Source organism: Mycteria americana, chromosome 8 (genome assembly GCF_035582795.1).
Source record: "Mycteria americana isolate JAX WOST 10 ecotype Jacksonville Zoo and Gardens chromosome 8, USCA_MyAme_1.0, whole genome shotgun sequence".
In the NCBI taxonomy this organism is placed as follows: domain Eukaryota; kingdom Metazoa; phylum Chordata; class Aves; order Ciconiiformes; family Ciconiidae; genus Mycteria; species Mycteria americana.
In genome coordinates this window covers 26470426-26487206 of record NC_134372.1, presented here as the reverse complement: position 1 = coordinate 26487206, position 16781 = coordinate 26470426, and the positions used below count along the sequence as shown (strand labels likewise).

Below are 16781 nucleotides of genomic sequence, written 5' to 3'. Positions count from 1 at the left end.
GGGGGTGGGCGTCCGGTGCCACCGTCGGTAGAGCTGGGGCGGGTCCCACCGCTAGCTAACGGTCAGGTGTCCCTCCTCGGCAGCTCCGGGCGCTGCCCGCTGCTCCTCATCGCCTGGCGAGGCTGCGGCGGCCCGAGGAGCGCTTCCCGCCCGCACCCCGGCATCTCGGGGCTCCCCGCTGGCCCGTCGCTGCTGTGATGGTCGTCAGCGGTGAGGCCTCGCCCCGCGCTGCTGCCGGGCCGGGTGGCGGGCTGGGCTCCCCGGCCCAGCGTGGCGGGGGCGTCGCCGTAACCCCGGCCGGTGTTTTTTTGTCTCCAGGGCGGCGCCGCGGGGACGCGGCTGAGGAGTAGGTCCTGGGGAAGCTCGGGTGGATGGCCCGGCGGCGGTAGGGCGCGCCGGCGGAGAGGCGGCCCAGGCAGGGCCGGGCGGCGGACCCTCGCTGGGAGGAAGAAGGCGCTTTTGCCCTGCCCGTCGGAGAGGCGCCGCGCTGAGACATGGCTGTGGCCGTCAGCACTAAGACGGCGTGGAAGCTGCGTGAGTGTCGCCGGGCTGCCCTCCCGAGGGAGGGCAGAGGAGTTTCCCCAGCTGGAAGGGGGGTGGAAGAGGCGGTTTGTGGTTGGAACCAGCTAATCCCTGCCTTGGGTGTGGGTGCCCCAGCCCTCTTTCCAAGTTGCTGACTGGAATGTTTAACTCCTAGAAATCCTTTTTGAAAACATAGCAGCATAGTGGAATAGCATAGGGCCTTGTCATTACTATTTTCAAAGGGTCATGGCCTGTATTTTTTCTGATTCGTTGCTGTAATGCTATCCTAAATTTCTAGCTAACCCCCCATGACTCTCATGTAGTACAAGAACAACGAAGAGAGTGATGGAAACCCCCTTCAGAGCCCAGGCTGCAGCAGGGAGTTTCCTCAGTGTCAGGTTAGCCTGTTTGGGGTTGTCCTTCATTGCTGCTCACTTGTTATAGAACGTGCACTGAGCTCTTTGCTGTGGGAGGGATGAGGTGATCTTTGTAGGGCCTGTATGTCTCAGTCTTTTGAAATTGCTTTGCAAGAGACAGTAAGAATCTGCTGCTTTTCCATCCATTATTTTTCCTCAGAAGGAGCAGTAAACAGTTGCTGACTATCCATTTCTAGCTGCTTCGCTGGTCACTGATGAGTAATTTCATAGTGGCTGTTGAGGAATGCTTAGAAGCAATGCGAAGTGATTGGTTTTTCAGAAGTGAGAGCTTTAGACCAGTGACTTGAGGTCTAGAAACTGGCTAGCAGAAATATGATATCCTTGACTCATAACATATTAAGGGAGGTGAGATAATTGACTTAGTAATTTCATATCTTTTTGAGCAGAAAGCCAGTTTGCTATGTTATCTTCCCATCCCTGAAACTGCAGCTACAGGAAAAGGTGGAAGTTGATCAATCTCCATTCTCTTTGTGGGCAGAAGTTCTTGATCTTCATTTTTGCTAGGCTCTGCCCTATCTTAGCATCCTCTTTGGAGCAAGAAGCATTCAGAATGTTAGAAATCTTTCAGTGATGCTAATTAGGAGCTTAGTATTACTGAGCTGGTGGGTGATAACTGGTGATGAATACTCCATTCAAAAAAAAAAAGTTTGTGGGTTTAAGGAAATTGGCACTTCACCAAGGGAGAGGATGATGCTATCTGGCCAAGGCTGGCATCAGGTTATAACCTGGCTTTTAGGAACAGAGGGTTGAATGCTTCAGCAATTACTTTTAAACTTACAATATATTATTAAGAATGGAATCAAGAGGAGGGAAAAAGTGGAGCTGCTGACGTACTCATTCAGCAGTGATTCTCGGCGTCTCTAATCCTTCCAATTTTAACTAGTGAGTTGGTCTATTAATACTAATTGTACTGTTTGTTACCTTCAAGTGTATGTATACATACATACTTTACTTTAGCATTGTCATATGGAAGATTGGTCTTTCAACACAATCTAACACAACATAAAAGCATATTTTCAGATTTGCCCTTCTCATGTAATTTACGGTCCAGTTACCTTTGTAATTTGAAAGGTGTTTCTCCAGGTAAAGTGAAAGTTGCACAGTTTTGCTTTCAAAAAAGCACTCTGAGAGCTTGAGATCAAAGTACCTGTAATAATTATTGCAGTTGTCTAATATCCTTTTGGATTAGTGTTGTGTGTAAAATGATCAAATTGCTCCTCCCACCAAAACAATCCAAACGAAAGCTGAATTGATTGCTACCTAGCCTTTTTACGAACAAGTTTCATAACTATTAGGCATGCAAATCCTGTGAACTTTCAAAGAAGAGAACTGCAAGGGGAAGAAATTGTGAAATACATCTCCTAAAAGCCCGTGTCAAAAATTTGAGTGGATTTAAAAATCCCCTGTGAAAATTAGATATCTAAGCAAAGATGCTCATTTGGCTTCTCTTTTGCCCCAAACTTGTTTCTTTGTGATGAGGCTTCCTTGCAGTTCTGTCATTGCAAAGCCCTCTCAGTGTCAGAGCTTCCCCTCAGCCCCCAGTTTTTTAAATCTTTTAGTATCAATTGCATTTGTTCATCTGTGCACTTTGGATATATATTCATCCTTCCTTTGTCACAGTTTCACACTTTGCATTGTGAAGTTTCACCTGTGTTACATAGTGGGAACGTAGCAAAGCCTCTGCCAAAGCTCAGAGAAGGGAGCTCCACCTATCCCTGCTGCTGAGTCTGATTTTTTTTTTGCTGTGTAAGGCAACAAACTGTACTGCTGCTAATCTGCCAGTCGCTCTCAGGTTGGACAGTCTGTTGCTGCTGCTTTTTAGAACAGGATTATGGGGCCTTTCACTAGATGACTCTGGCTGCTGCATATTATTGCAGCTTCTCAGACAGCTCGGCTTACTGAGACCCATCCGGGTACCAAAGGTAAAGCAGCTTCTGTGAGCAGGTTGCCACAGTTGAGCAAATCTTTAAAAGCTACCGAGCTGCTGCTGGTGAGAGAAGATGCTTTTTGTAAGCCACATGAGCGCTGGAGTTGTGACGCTTGTTCAGCAAATGTCTTAAGTATAGCAGGCAGAGCCAAGAAGGACTGTTTCAGGCAAGATAATAGTGTGACTTCTTATCTGAACTGTGGGCTGCTGCAGCTTGTCCAGTGGAAACTGGAAAGTTTTTCTGGAAGAAGAATAATTTTTTAGTCCTTTGGGAGGGATGGCATGGAAAATTGTTATACTAGTCTATAATAACTGTTTGCTTTGTTTTGTGCAGAAGAGATCACAGCTCACAGCAGCAATGTATCCTCACTAGTCCTGGGGAAGAGTTCAGGCCGGCTGCTGGCAACTGGAGGAGATGACTGTCGGGTCAACATATGGTCAGTTAACAAGCCCCACTGCATCATGGTAAGAACAGGCCTGTTTTCAACTTTTGGGGGATGGGAATATTAACTCTGAGGTATGGAGGGTGGGGAATGAGGGAAAAGATTGTTCAGTTGTAGCCTGTGGGACTTGTGAATAGAGTTTACCAACACAAGGCTGGGTGACTGGATTCTAGCTAAAGATAGGGACAGAATTCGGTAACTGGTGAGACCACTGCTCCAGAGAAGATTTGGGATGACTGGCTGCTTCAGCTGGGCCAGTGCTTGCTCAGATAATAAATATTGTGCCTTTTGTTACCAGGCTACAGATAATTAAATGCAGAGTTTTGTATGAGATCAGCTAGTTTTATAGTGGAAGCTACAGGGGCCAATTTTATACCCTGGAGTTTGCCCTCATAGCAGGAAACATCCCCAGCAGGATACGTTCCCACCTGTCCCACAGTCACTAACTGTCAGCACAAAGTTTGTCAGAATAGTTTGCTAACTTGCCTGTAGGCTGGGCGCAGTGTGTTAGAAAGAGGAGGGTTACCCCAGTAGTGATAACTAAAGCGCACCATAAATGTATTTAATAGATGTCTGTCCTGCATCACTTTTGCTTTGAGTGGGTGTTGTGGAAAACCATCTTTAGCAAGTGTCTCTTGTCACTTGTTTAATTAACAACACAATAATGTTGTGTTATGGAAGGCATTTCTTCAGCCACTGTGAACCTTGTGAGGAAGAAATCAGGAAAGTACAGTCAAAAAGGCTAAAAGGAGAATGTGTCTACTCTATTTTTCTATTAATTTACTGAGGTCAAGTATAAAGAGGTTGAAATGGGTGCAAAAGGAGTTGCTCACCTGTGGCAGTGCTGTGCTTCTTGCATAGCGTAGTTAAGCTGTATCTTTCCAGGCCCTTGGTGGTGGCATGACAGTAGTTTGAAACCAGAGTATTGCCTTCCACAAGAAGGAAGCTCGAAGGACTAAATATCTGTGCACCCTTTCTGTGAGAGCAGAGAGCTGTAGCTCTCCTGCGCTTCCTGGGAACCACAGATGTTATAAGCTGGTGTTTCTGAGAGGCAGGGACTGACTGGAGCTGCTGAGGACTTGTGCCATTCTTGTATATGAAAAGAATCTTGATTTTGGGGGTTGTGCTGTATATTTTGTCCTCTGAAATTAATCTTTAGTGTTTATATTGTTAGGATTCCAGATGTTTACGTGTTGGGGAAGAGGGAGAAGAGGAACTTTTCATGTAGCATTATGACTTGGTTCAAATTTGAGCTCTGTTTCTCACTAAGCAGTGACAGTTGTAGTTGTTAGAGTATGTAGAGGATTTCAGTTGCACGTGAAATCCTAAGAAAGCCTCATCAGAACAGGCAGTTTTCAACTGGTATTCCCACCCTCTGTACACGTGTGGGAGGCACAGAGCTAGCTTAGCTATTTAAAAAGACCTGTTTGAGGATGGAGTAAAGCATAGAATATTGCTTTTAATTGACAAGCAAAAAGTCTGCAATAGTGGTATTGGTTTTCTAGAGCTAGTTTTAAATATTCTTGTGTTTTAATTAAATATTGGCCTTTTCAAAATACTTCTGTAATTTGTAAGCTTTTATATGCTCAAGGATGAAAGGAACTGCATACATGTGAATTACTACCTTATGCCTCAAGTTAATACTTCAATAATAGCACCACGTTATCACTGTGACACCCATTGCTGGCAGCAACATAATGGTTCCTTGTTTATGTGAAGGTTTCGAAGTAGCCTTGCTTTTGCTCTTGCTTTGATTTTGTAACCGGTTCATGACACTTACATGACCCATTTAGAGCAAACACGGCGCCATTGCACTTGCACAGCATAATTTTTATAACGTAAGCATGTGTCAACCTTGTCTGGGCATCCGCACCTAATGTTTACCCATGTCTCTGTTGATGCATCCTTTAAAAATTAGTCAGTGTGCCCCAGAAAGTGGGATATGTGGAAGATACATGCATGGTGCTATATGCAGTGATGGTCTTTAGGGTGCTCTACCATATTGGTAGCTGATGAGGAAAAAGGATCAGTGGCACAACCAGGTGGCCCCAACTCATGGCTAAGTACTTTAGATACCAATCAAATATGAACAATGCCATTGTGGACAGGGCTGTGTCAGTAGCTGTTGATTGTGACTCTTTCTTTGCAGAGCTTGACAGGCCATACAACGCCCATTGAGAGCCTACAGATCAATACAAATGAGGAACTTATTGTTGCAGGGTCCCAGTCAGGGTCCATTCGAGTCTGGGACCTGGAAGCTGCCAAAAGTATGTTTCCATGAGTTTTCACTTCTGTTAATGCACGCTTTTTGGAATATCCTTATGCTTAATATCTATGCTGACCCAGAAGGTTCCCAACTTAAGAAGGAACAGGAGCCTGGCATTGCATTCATCTTAATTTCCGTCCCTCTTAGAGGGTTTTTAAGCACTTCCTACTGAGACTGGAGAGCTGTGTATCCACGCTTGAGCAGAAATTTGTACATGTATTGTGGAGACTGATTGGAGGAACTAGTTTCTAGGTTTTGACCTGAGTGTGTTGAAATCTATATTCCAGATCAGGTTCCATGCATGTACAGAGTGACTAGGTATGTAGAATTTGTATTCAGAGTCTCAGCTTAAAATTGTCAACCTTACTAAAAGGTTCTAAAATCAGACTGGAATTTTTAAGTATATTAGGTTCTGCACAAGTCTGGGAATCCCTTGCTTGCTGACCTCTTGTTCTTAAGTTCTAACTTTTCTTTTTTTCCTCAAGTGATTTTTCTCCTCTTCTGCTCTTGCATGGCCATATAACTAGACAAAGACCTAATTTTTAATAAATCATAAAAGCTAGGAACTCATCGAGCTCTCATCCTTTAAAGGCCAACTGTTGAGTTCATGCTTTATTTATTGCATTTTTCTCAAGTCCTACAACAAGTTTGCAAAGGTATGAATCACTTGAGTGCATTCCAGCAGGAATATTCAGTCATAAATGACTGAATATTTCTTACAGGTTGCTACTTGTTCATAGAAAGAATGTGTAATGAAAACAGACTTACGCTGGCTGAGCTAAGAAGGCAAACAGGAGGTGACATAAATAATATAAAGTACTTCTGTCATTCAGTTAGAATCAGTTCAGTTATAAAATAGTTTGGCTCTGCCCGTGGAGAGTAGCCGATCTGGCTGAATTTATTAGGAGACCTATGAGCCAGTGTCTGTGCAAATGGCCACTCCAGCTCTGGCTCAAGAGCTAATTTCTGCTGGGGGAATCATCAGACTGTTCCGGATGATGGACGATGGAGAGAGATTGCCCTTGTTATTATCTGAGCAATTTTTCTTCCTCGAAGTTGAGTTCTGCATTCGTCTCAGAAGTCTAGACTTGTGCCTGGATAGGGGTGCAGAGTCCTGGGAAAGGGTCTGTCTAATAGCTGCAAGGTCAACGATGCAGGCAATCAAATGTCCCTTTCACTTCCATGGCTAAAAATGTTCATTCGTTCCCACTCCCCTCCCCGCTTTTGCTGTCTTTGTAACAAGTGGAAAGATACACTGCCTGTGTATCAGTGTGGCTTTTTAGTTTTATTTTCAGAATTGAGACCTTTGGAGTTTTATTCCTAGTTTCCACACCTAAGGACAGGACTTTCATTAGGATCATTGAACATGGGCCCTCTATTGCTGTTTCTTTGCATTGCAAGGGTAAAGTCAGAAACGTTTCCATAAAATAATGTATACAGATGAATAAACAATATGTAGCATGTCTAATGTGCGTTGTATTAGCATGTGCTTAATGGTGAGGATAGTATGGCTAAACTTCTGCATGGTGTCTGGGGGAAATGAACTACTAAATATTTGCTCCCTATTCCTTCTCCCTGCTCTGCTGCTCCTTTTCCCAGTTCTTCGTACCTTACTCGGTCACAAAGCGAATATCTGCAGTCTTGATTTCCATCCTTTTGGAAGCTTTGTGGCATCTGGCTCTTTGGACACAAACATTAAGGTAAAACCCAGCTTCCCCTAGAGATTGCCCTCTTTACTTGCAGTATCTTTGTTTTGAAGAGCGCCAGAACGTGTTTTGTGCCAAGTTGTTGGTAGATGCTGTACATCATTATTTCCTTGTGTGTGGGCAGGTGTGTTTGCGCGTGCTTGTGAAATTTGTGCATGTATTTTCACAGTGGTAGCTCATGAGTGTGACAACTCTGTTGTGGAATGTAGCTCCGAGTAAGGTGCCAGCCAACACCTGGTGTCAGCAGGTGCAGATGTCCTGATGGACTGCATCTGCTTCATCAGGCCGGTATTTGACTGTAGCAACTGAGCTTCTGTAGTAAGAAATACCTTATAGAAGTGATTCTCACTTGGGGAATTAGGTTAGGAAATACCCCTGAAGCAAATGGGTTCAACAGCCACTTCAGTGTTTTCATTCTGCAGTGTCTATCAGCTTGGTGACAGGGCGAGCTCTTGTTCTGATGGGACTCTTGGGGTCCTCACATACTGCTCTAAGCATATCTTTTGTTTGCTTTTCTTCCCTGTAGCTCTGGGATGTAAGAAGAAAAGGCTGTGTCTTCAGGTACAAGGTAAAATGCTTCATTAGTTTTCAGGTGAAGAGGGGAAAAAGATTTGTCGAGGACTTGTGAGCAAACCTTAAAGTGATTATGTACAATTAACTTCCTAGTTTTCCAGTATGAAAATAAGATCTGCACAATTTGTGAACTGGCCTGGCAAACCTCTGCAGGCCTCTGTGAACTGTATGGGAGTATGAAATGGATATCAGAGGAATTAATGTACTATAGTCTGGTTGGCTTCAGTGGGGGAGGGAGAGCATCCATGAATGTTTCTTTATACTGTGACTGATATTACCATGCAAGTCCCCACTGCACTGAGATAGTTCTATTCCTGGGGCCTTTTTCTACCCAAAGAACTTGCTGTACTTTAATTTCATTTAGAAACCAACTTAATGGCACAGCACTCCTATTTGACCACCCATGAATCTGTGTCATTTAAATTTGATTCTTATTGATTAAGCCAAATCTGTGTTTACCATACTTAAACCAATGCCAGAAATGTCTAGATGAGAGAGATTACGTGCATTTAGTGTGGATGGGTGTAGCTCTTGAGTGTAGTGTTTAGTGTTCTGCAAGCTGTGGACTCTGTGAAACAGTTACTTGATTTTATTTTATTTTATTATATTGTATAGGATTGAAAGACAAAACCCAGAATTCCCTCTAAAGGAAGAAAAAAAAAAAAGAAAATACTATTTGTTTTTCTCATTTCAGGGTCACACAGAAGCAGTTCGATGTCTCCGCTTTAGTCCTGATGGGAAATGGTTAGCCTCTGCTGCTGATGATCACACTGTAAAGGTAATTTATTGTGACACTCTCTTTATGTGCTCGTGGCACATAGGAATGCTGGGATTGTCTTTTTACCAGGCATTACCAGCACTCGCTTATAAACACCTGTAGTTCATTAGGGAGCTGGCTGAGTCCTGTGGCTTTGCAGGGACCAGTCTGTTTATGAGGATCATGTCCAGTGGCCCACAACATCCAGAAAAGAGCTGCATGTGTTGAAATGCACTTATCCAACAGACACGTTGGCACTATGCACATGAAAGTTCAAGTTTTGATGGTGGTAGAGTTGTGATACCTGAACATTGGCCTTGGTTGTCTGAGTAGATGTTACAGAATGAGTTGTCTACAGCATGTTGCTTCACCATACCAATGGCTCTGCTCAGTTAATTCAGTAGGAGTGTGTTATACACATTGCACGTGATTATCAGTCTGAAAATTGCAGTCAGGACTGAGCAGAGCAAGAGAAGGAATTCAGAGAAGTATTGACTGAAGCAGTTAGTTCAGTTGTTTCAGATGTGGTATGGAGGAATGTGGGTGAAGGACTGATTGTTGTTTTCAGGTTCACATGAAATAAACTGATCAGTCATTTCACTCTGGATTTTTCAGTGGAGACTAGAGCACAGGAAGAATGAATTGTGTAAGGGATTCAGAGCTTTTGGATTTTTGTTTGTTTGCTTTTGAGATCTGTAGGGACAGGTGGAACTGCTGTATTTTATCCCAGTCTCTAAATATAAACCAGAAGCTTCTACGGGACAAATTAAATGGAAAATTTGAAAGAGAATGCCAAAACAAAAAGAAGAAAAAAATTAAAAAATGCAGCCTTAAATGACTAGGATGGTACTCCTTCCCCGATCATTGCTTTCTCTGACAAACTTGAGTCTGTTCTTGGAGTGGGGAGAAGCGTTAGAAGGGTACAAGGAAATCCAAAGGTTATTGAAATTCTCTAACATTAAATCTTTTCAAGAGTCTCTCTGTTCTTTCCTTCTTCCAGCTGTGGGATCTGGCTGCTGGGAAGATAATGTTTGAGTTTACAGGACATACCGGCCCAGTAAATGTTGTTGAATTCCATCCCAATGAATACCTTTTGGCTTCTGGCAGCTCTGACAGGTACAGAAGGGAAAGGAGAAAGAAGGGAATTGTATATGTTGGTTCCCTTTCCCAATGCCCTTCCTTTTAGGAACATGGAAAATAGGAATATCACACAACTCAAACTTGCCGTTGCAAGAGCCTGACATCTAGACAGCAGCATGTCACATCTGTGACGCACAGAACATGGAGATCTTGCCTTCTCATCCAAAATTGATGGCACCTTCTACTACAGTAGAAAACAATGTAATAGCCTCAAGCATCTCACTAATCCAGCTGACATTGTATCTGAACAGAAAGCAGTCCTGCTCAGCTAGCAGGGTGTCCTCTTAGCTCTGGGTCAGCTCTAAATACCTATCCGTATCTAGAGTCTCTGGGCATCTATGGCCGGATTCATGGATCTTAGCTAGACTAGCCTTCTGTGTAGGTTGCACATATGTGCACAACAGCGAAAGTCATTCTAGCTATTAACATATTTCAATACTGAATCCTACAGCAGATTTCTAGAGGGATGAGCGATGATTTTTGTTCTGTTGTGTGTACAGGACTGTTCGGTTCTGGGACTTGGAGAAGTTTCAAATTGTGAGCTGTATTGAAGAGGAGGCTACTCCTATCAGGTATATTAAATTCCTACTGCAGTGTACTAGGCAGAGACTAAAGTGGGGGTGAAGGGAGTATTTCCTCTTTTCAGGAAATCCCCAGACTTTGCTGGGGAGAAGTTTGGGCTGCTGGAGATGTTGCACAAGTAAACACCAGATCGGTAGGCTCATTGTTAGAAACGGGGCTGGAGGTGTTCAGTGAAGTTAGGGACACAGCCCTGGGGTCCTTGTGGGACTGAGCAAGGTTGGGAAGCTGTGCCTAATTCTCCACCTGCCTTCCTCCCAGGTGTGTGCTCTTCAACCCAGATGGCTGCTGCTTGTATAGTGGCTTCCAGGATTCGCTGCATGTGTACGGCTGGGAGCCAGAGCGCTGTTTTGATGTGGTCTTGGTGAACTGGGGAAAAGTAGCTGACCTATCTATCTGCAACAACCAGTTGGTAAGCCACTGCTCCTGAGGACTGGGGGAGGCAGCTGCAAAACATGAGATAAAATCCTTCTGCCTCCTTGCAGGCTTTCTGATCTTTAAGCTTATGTCCAACTATAAGTGGCCAGGGCTTGCGATGTGCCCAGCACTTAGAGCTTATGTGCTTTTGCTTTCAGCAGCCTTGTGCTCCACTTCATCTCTCTTTGGCTTCGGGAGCAAAGAACTGGGGCTTGGTTTGACCAGTATTTAGAAACTATACTTGGCAAAAGTTTTATCATAGCCTTTCATAAAACATTGGCAGCTTCAAATTGAAAAAAACAAAGCACTGAACTGAGAAATTATCAAGCACAGTTGCTCAGGGTCATTCCATCATGCCTGTTCTCAAAAAGGCTGGCATGCACCCTGCTCCCTGGTGAACTACCTTGATCTTTTGCTTCTGCAGATAGGAGTTTCCTTTGCGCAAAGCACAGTCTCTTCCTTCGTTGTGGATCTCAGCAGAGTCACAAAGTCGGGTTCCATTCCTCATGGACTGATCAGGGATGACGAGCCTCTTGTGCTGCCTACTGCCACGGGATCCTCCCTTCGCCGCATCTATGACAGGCCCTCAACTAGCTGCAGCAAGCCACAAAGGTAAGGGAATCTTCTGGCTTGTTGAATTTCAAGATTTTAAGGAAATGTACAAGGAATTTAGTGCTCTTGCTCTCTCTGACAGAGTCCATATGACTTGCCCTTGACAGCATCTCTTTTTCCACAGCAGAGTGAAGTTCAACTCAGAGAGCGAGAGGCGCAGTCCCAGCAGTGAAGATGACCGGGATGAGAAGGAATCAAAGGCTGAGATCCAGAACCCGGAGGATTACAAAGAGATCTTCCAGCCCAAGAACGCTATCTGTCAGTACCAGGGTTTATTGTGCTTTTGAATGTTGTTTGGATTAGAGCTGTAGGTGCTAAACTGGTTCCGTAGAGGTGAGCTTTGGCTTACTATGATAGAGGCTTCACCCATGACTGGGAGAGTTTAGAAAATTTATTTAATATTCTGTGCTTGGACTCTGAATCACAGATCATGTTGGTAAACTGCTGGAAGGTGGCACCTTTACTAGGGTGAAGTGATGTCTGGTCAAAGCCTGGCTCAAAATCCAGATCTCCATTGTAAGCATGTTGCCTTCCTGTCCTGATTAGAAAGGACTACTGTTATTAACTTAGAATTTTGATATGTATAAAATCAGCAGCCTCCATTAAAGAACAAAAGGCAAGATGTTTTTTTAAAGTAGAGATTGTTGTTTAGGAGGCATAGTGCAATGCCTGTATCTTATATTTATGTACGTGAGAAAAATGAGATACTCTAAGGAATTAATGGTCATTATTTTGATTTACTTATATAAATCAATTTAGTGGGAGGTGAATTTTTTTCTAATATAATTTGTTGTGACAGTGCCTTTTCTTGTGCTTCACACCTCTACAGCAGCAGTGAACTACACAGGTCAGTTTTGTCCCTCACATCCATGAAGGCTGAAAGTCTTTGGCGAAACTCAACAATAGCATCAGGGTCTGAAGGAGATAACTCTGCTTGCTGTATCACTGATTGCCCTAATCTGTGGAGTTGTTGGAGATCTCCCAGCTCTAATGTTGACCTATCACTAATCTGTAGCCTTGGATGCTCCTTCATTTATTTATTTTTTTCTCTCTTTCTGTAGGTCGAACTCCTCCTCAAAACAATGAGCCCTTTCCAGCCCCTCCTGAGGATGGTATGAAAATGACTCTTGGTGGGAATGGGGTTAATGGCCCTCGAAAGAGGGAGAGCTGCATGTGTGCAGAAATGACTACTTGTAGTCTAGCTATACAGAACCTTTGCTCACAGTGTCTCTTGAAATGAATAATCAGTTTCTGCTTTCCCACTTCTTTCTATCTTGGTAGAGCCCGTAACTGCAAAGGAAGCAGTGAAGTCCAGCCAAGCTGCAGATGTCCAGACCCCGTTGCCAAAGCAAGAACTTGTACGTACTGTATGATCTGTTAATAGCTGTTCACATTCCCGCTGTGAAAGATATGGGAGTGCTGGAGACTTTATGATTTCTAATCAAGCTGATTTCTTTACTGAAGAGCAGTAAAAGTGCAGCTCCAGCCTTTGTCCTGCCATGTGTCTTGCCTGAGCAGTAGAATCGAAGGCCAAGCCTCCAACAGGTGATGGCTCTATTGCTTTTGTTTGTTTCTTGCACTTGCAGTGGTGTTTCTCCTTGCATCTCAAAATTGGGGCACTCTGAAGAGAACCAAGTGCCAGATTTCTGCAAGTGCTTGAACTGGGGCTATTTTGTAGCCAAAATCACAAGCAGCCGATGGGCCAGGATACATTATACTGGCTTCTTTAGAATTCTTCTCTTCTCCTTCAGGCTGGCCATGGCCCGCTTGCCCTAATTTTAGATGCTGATAACAACAGCACTTGGCACTTCTGCTGGGGCATCTCCATGTTATTTGCAAACCTTACTTGCATCTTGGTGTTTACCTGAGAGATACTTTATTGCCTCTTAAACTATGCTAGCAAACTGGAGACTGCTTCTGCATTAAGACCCTGCTGTGAGAGGGAAGCGGGTCAGGAAAAAAGGATATCAGACTACGGACAGATTGTTGCTGCTAGAGCTTTTATCCCAATTTCTCCTGTAGCCTGATCCGGTTCAGAGGCCACCTGTTGCCTCCTCAACTCCTTTGACCAGAACAGAGCCGTCGGTGATTCCTGCAGCCAGGAATGAGCCCATTGGCCTGAAGGCCTCTGACTTTCTACCAGTAAGTGTCTCTGGTGTCTGTGTTGGGTGGCATCAGAAAGGGGGTTCTCTGAGGTGCAGAAGAGTGTCTTAAGTGCTTTCTGCAGCCTGCAGTCCTCAGTACTGAATGAGAACATGTTGCCTCCTCCTTTTCCTCTGCTCACTTGGTGCTTCTCCTGCCTCCCACCTGCTTTGTCTTGCAGTTCCTGTGGAATTAGCACCTTGGGGTTGCTGGACCCAGTCCCCATTGCAATTGACAGCAGGCTGATGCGAACACAGCAGCGTTGATCCATGCTCACAAAGAATGTGTTATGAAAGCAGAGAGCAGGGGACGAGACAAAGACACTGAACAATTCCACATGCTAGACAGTGATTAATTTAGAAAATTGGTGTCTGCCATTACACATACATAATTATTTCAAGAGTCTTTCCCTCTTGTGTCTCGGAGGCCTCTTGGCCTTGCTCAGGAAGGTATTCCCTGTCCCAAAAAGGGAGAAGGACGAGAGCATGCTCATGATCCCAAACTCTAAATATGAGCAGAAGAGAGATTCCAGCATGGTGTGGGCGGGAATCAAATTGAGAGTCTAATAAATTGTGGAAGATTTATGCCTTGTAATAAAATTTCTTGATTTGAGATGAACATTTCACGTGAAAAAAACAGGGTTTGCATGGAAACATTTCTTCATCAAAACATACTGGTTTTGAAAGCTTACTTTTAATTCACTTTTTTCAATTTTGAGAGTTTTTCCAAAGCTTCAAATGTGTTTGTGGTTGATGCAGTAGAAGAGGCTGAGATGCAAACAAATTGAGCATTTCCATTTCAAAATGTTTATAAAACAATCTGCAAGGAAGTCAGTATTTCCTGTCCCTCTGTACACCAAAATTAGCTCTCACCTAGGCCAGAAATTAGCTGTCACCTAAAACTCCTGCCCTTCTGTGCTATCCTGCTCTGTTACCACTCCTCCATTGGTGTCTGTACTTTCAGGCTGTGAAAAACCAAAGCCAGACTGAGCTCGTGGATGAGGAAGCCATGTCGCAGATCAGGAAAGGCCATGAGACCATGTGTGTTGTACTCGCCAGCCGCCACAAGAATCTGGACACTGTGCGGGCTGTGTGGAGCACCGGTGACATCAAGGCAAGGATGTGGAGATACCTGAGGCTCATGCAGGGAGCAGCTGAGCAGCTCTTTTGCCTTGTCTGGGGCCAATTCTGCATCTTACATAAAATGCAGGGTCTCACAGCTTTTGTGAGGGGTGGCACCCCTTTCCCAGGGGGTGCACCACAGAGTGCTGCTGTGTCCCACCTGCTCTTGAATGGTCACAAAGAAACATAGAGAAAACTTTCTCATGCGAGAGTTATCTTCTCTTCCCTAGCCAACTCCACGTTTCCTCTACCTTGTTTTTGAAAAGCGGCACTTGATATTAATTGCTTTAGTCTAGCCAGTTTGAGCTTTGCAAGAGACGACTTCTTCTTCCCCTTCTCTCTCAGAACTCTGTGGACTCTGCAGTGGCGATCAATGATCTGTCTGTTGTTGTGGACCTCTTGAATATTGTCAACCAAAAAGCGTGAGTCCTGGGTGGGGGCAGCCCCTGGGATACTTGAGAGCCATCTGGCTGGGTGTCAGGAGCGCTGCATTGTACCTGCCTCGTGTCCAGTGGGCCATGGCAGCGTGAAATGCATGTGCTTGTAGTCAGATCTTCAAAGTCTGCAGTGCCAGTAACTGCTGGAGTTGTATGGGGCCTTTTCTGTAGGCAAGTGATGTCTCGCAAGGAAAATCAAGGCCTTAGGGCTTCATAAAGCAATTCTGCTAAGTCAGTAAAATATGTCAGAACCTGCCACTTTCTATCACAAGGGGGAGTCAGTGAACTTGCTCAGTAAACTTGAGTGTTGCTGCCTGAGCTTTTTTGCTAGGAAGCATTACTTGTGTCGACTCAGCCTTGTAAAGCTTCAGTCTCCAGTCTCAGAATGTGTCCTTTTCAGGTCTCTCTGGAAGCTGGATTTGTGTACTATAGTCCTGCCGCAGATAGAGAAACTACTCCAAAGTAAATATGAAAGGTGAGGCCCCAAGAGCATGGTGTGCTTGGGGGGAAAAGGGGTGGATATTCATAGGAGAGGTCCACTGGATATTTTGCAGCTTAAAGAAAATCCTGAAAAATCACAGCAGATACAGTATAATGCTGATACGATGCCTGGAAAAGAGCGATGGAGTTGCCAAGTGTGTGTGGGAAAAGATATGGAAAGTATGCATGGGCAAGAAGAGCAGGATACTGAGATTTGGCGTAGGTGTGTTGGACTGAAGGCAGATCTGGCAGCCAGGAGGGGTCAAATCAATGTAGAACAAGTGGGCTCTGTGGACTGGTGGGAATGAAACTGTCCACTTGGGACAAGGGGAATGAATTCCTGCAACAACCTTGGAGTCACTTGGAAGATTTCTTTGAACCTCATCATTGGGTGGCAAAAAAATGCAGCCCCTCTCTTAAGATGGAGTTTCTGCCTTTTCTTCATACCAGAAGAGAGGGTCTGGCCAACTTGGGCTCTTGAGCAGAAAGGTCCCACTTAGCAGGGTATATGCCAGGACCTTTTGAAAGGGCTCACTTTGTCAGTCTTGACTCGAACCAAGGGTGTGTTGGTACTTGGCTGTTGCTCTTCTTACCAGATTACAGGTGGTGGATGGGGTGTCATTTGAGTAGATTATCCCCAGTGACTGGATGTGAGTGAGGGCTTTATGCTGGGAGGAAAGGAATGAAATACAAGTGGGACCCGATTCTGTTTGTCTTTCAGTTATGTGCAGACTGGCTGCACCTCCCTGAAACTCATTCTCCAGAGGTTCCTGCCACTGATCACAGACATCCTTGCTGCACCACCTTCTGTCGGAGTGGACATCACCAGAGAGGAACGGTGAGGCACTTACCTCCACTTGCTTCGTTTTTGAACCAACCTTTCTCTTGGGTGAGCTCTGCTCCTTGCCATCGAGGCTTTGATACTAGACTGGGCTTGCCTTCCCTTTTGTCTGCAAACACCAAACCTGCTCAGAGAAAAAGACAAAGGACTTATTTTCCCCTCTGTCACTGTGTATTGAGTCATACCTAAACAAAGTGTGAGTATGTCAGGAGTAAAAACCACCCTGTGGCTTCACCCTCTATCTCACAAGACACATGAGTTGTCAGCTGGGCCCTGCATAGCTCTGCTCTGAGAATTGGCCCTCCAAAAACCAGCACCTTCTTCCTCCCTGGACTTTACTGCCAAAGGGGAAAGGAGGAGTGAAAGAGCCCTTATGTGGAT

At 44.7% G+C, this 16781-nt stretch overlaps 1 protein-coding gene across 5 annotated transcripts in view; it reads left to right on the top strand.

The window, feature by feature from the left end:
* Nucleotides 1–7: 7 nt before the first annotated feature.
* KATNB1 (katanin regulatory subunit B1) overlaps nt 8–16781 on the top strand; it is a 19570-nt gene continuing 2796 nt past the window's right edge. Inside the window, exons 1-20 of one of the 5 annotated variants that reach the window (XM_075510246.1) lie at nt 8–61; nt 319–534; nt 3221–3351; nt 5479–5596; nt 7195–7295; nt 7828–7869; nt 8569–8652; nt 9632–9747; nt 10272–10343; nt 10612–10762; nt 11192–11379; nt 11504–11637; nt 12209–12226; nt 12441–12491; nt 12661–12737; nt 13402–13521; nt 14485–14634; nt 14988–15064; nt 15480–15554; nt 16281–16397. In XM_075510246.1, coding sequence (XP_075366361.1) covers nt 495–534; nt 3221–3351; nt 5479–5596; nt 7195–7295; nt 7828–7869; nt 8569–8652; nt 9632–9747; nt 10272–10343; nt 10612–10762; nt 11192–11379; nt 11504–11637; nt 12209–12226; nt 12441–12491; nt 12661–12737; nt 13402–13521; nt 14485–14634; nt 14988–15064; nt 15480–15554; nt 16281–16397 — 1862 coding nt within the window. In that variant the 5' untranslated portion in view covers nt 8–61; nt 319–494. Of the gene's footprint in view, nt 211–318; nt 535–3220; nt 3352–5478; nt 5597–7194; nt 7296–7827; nt 7870–8568; nt 8653–9631; nt 9748–10271; nt 10344–10611; nt 10763–11191; nt 11380–11503; nt 11638–12208; nt 12227–12440; nt 12492–12660; nt 12738–13401; nt 13522–14484; nt 14635–14987; nt 15065–15479; nt 15555–16280; nt 16398–16781 lie in introns of all 5 variants that reach the window. The other 4 variants (XM_075510247.1, XM_075510245.1, XM_075510249.1 and 1 more) reach the window with 4 other exon arrangements.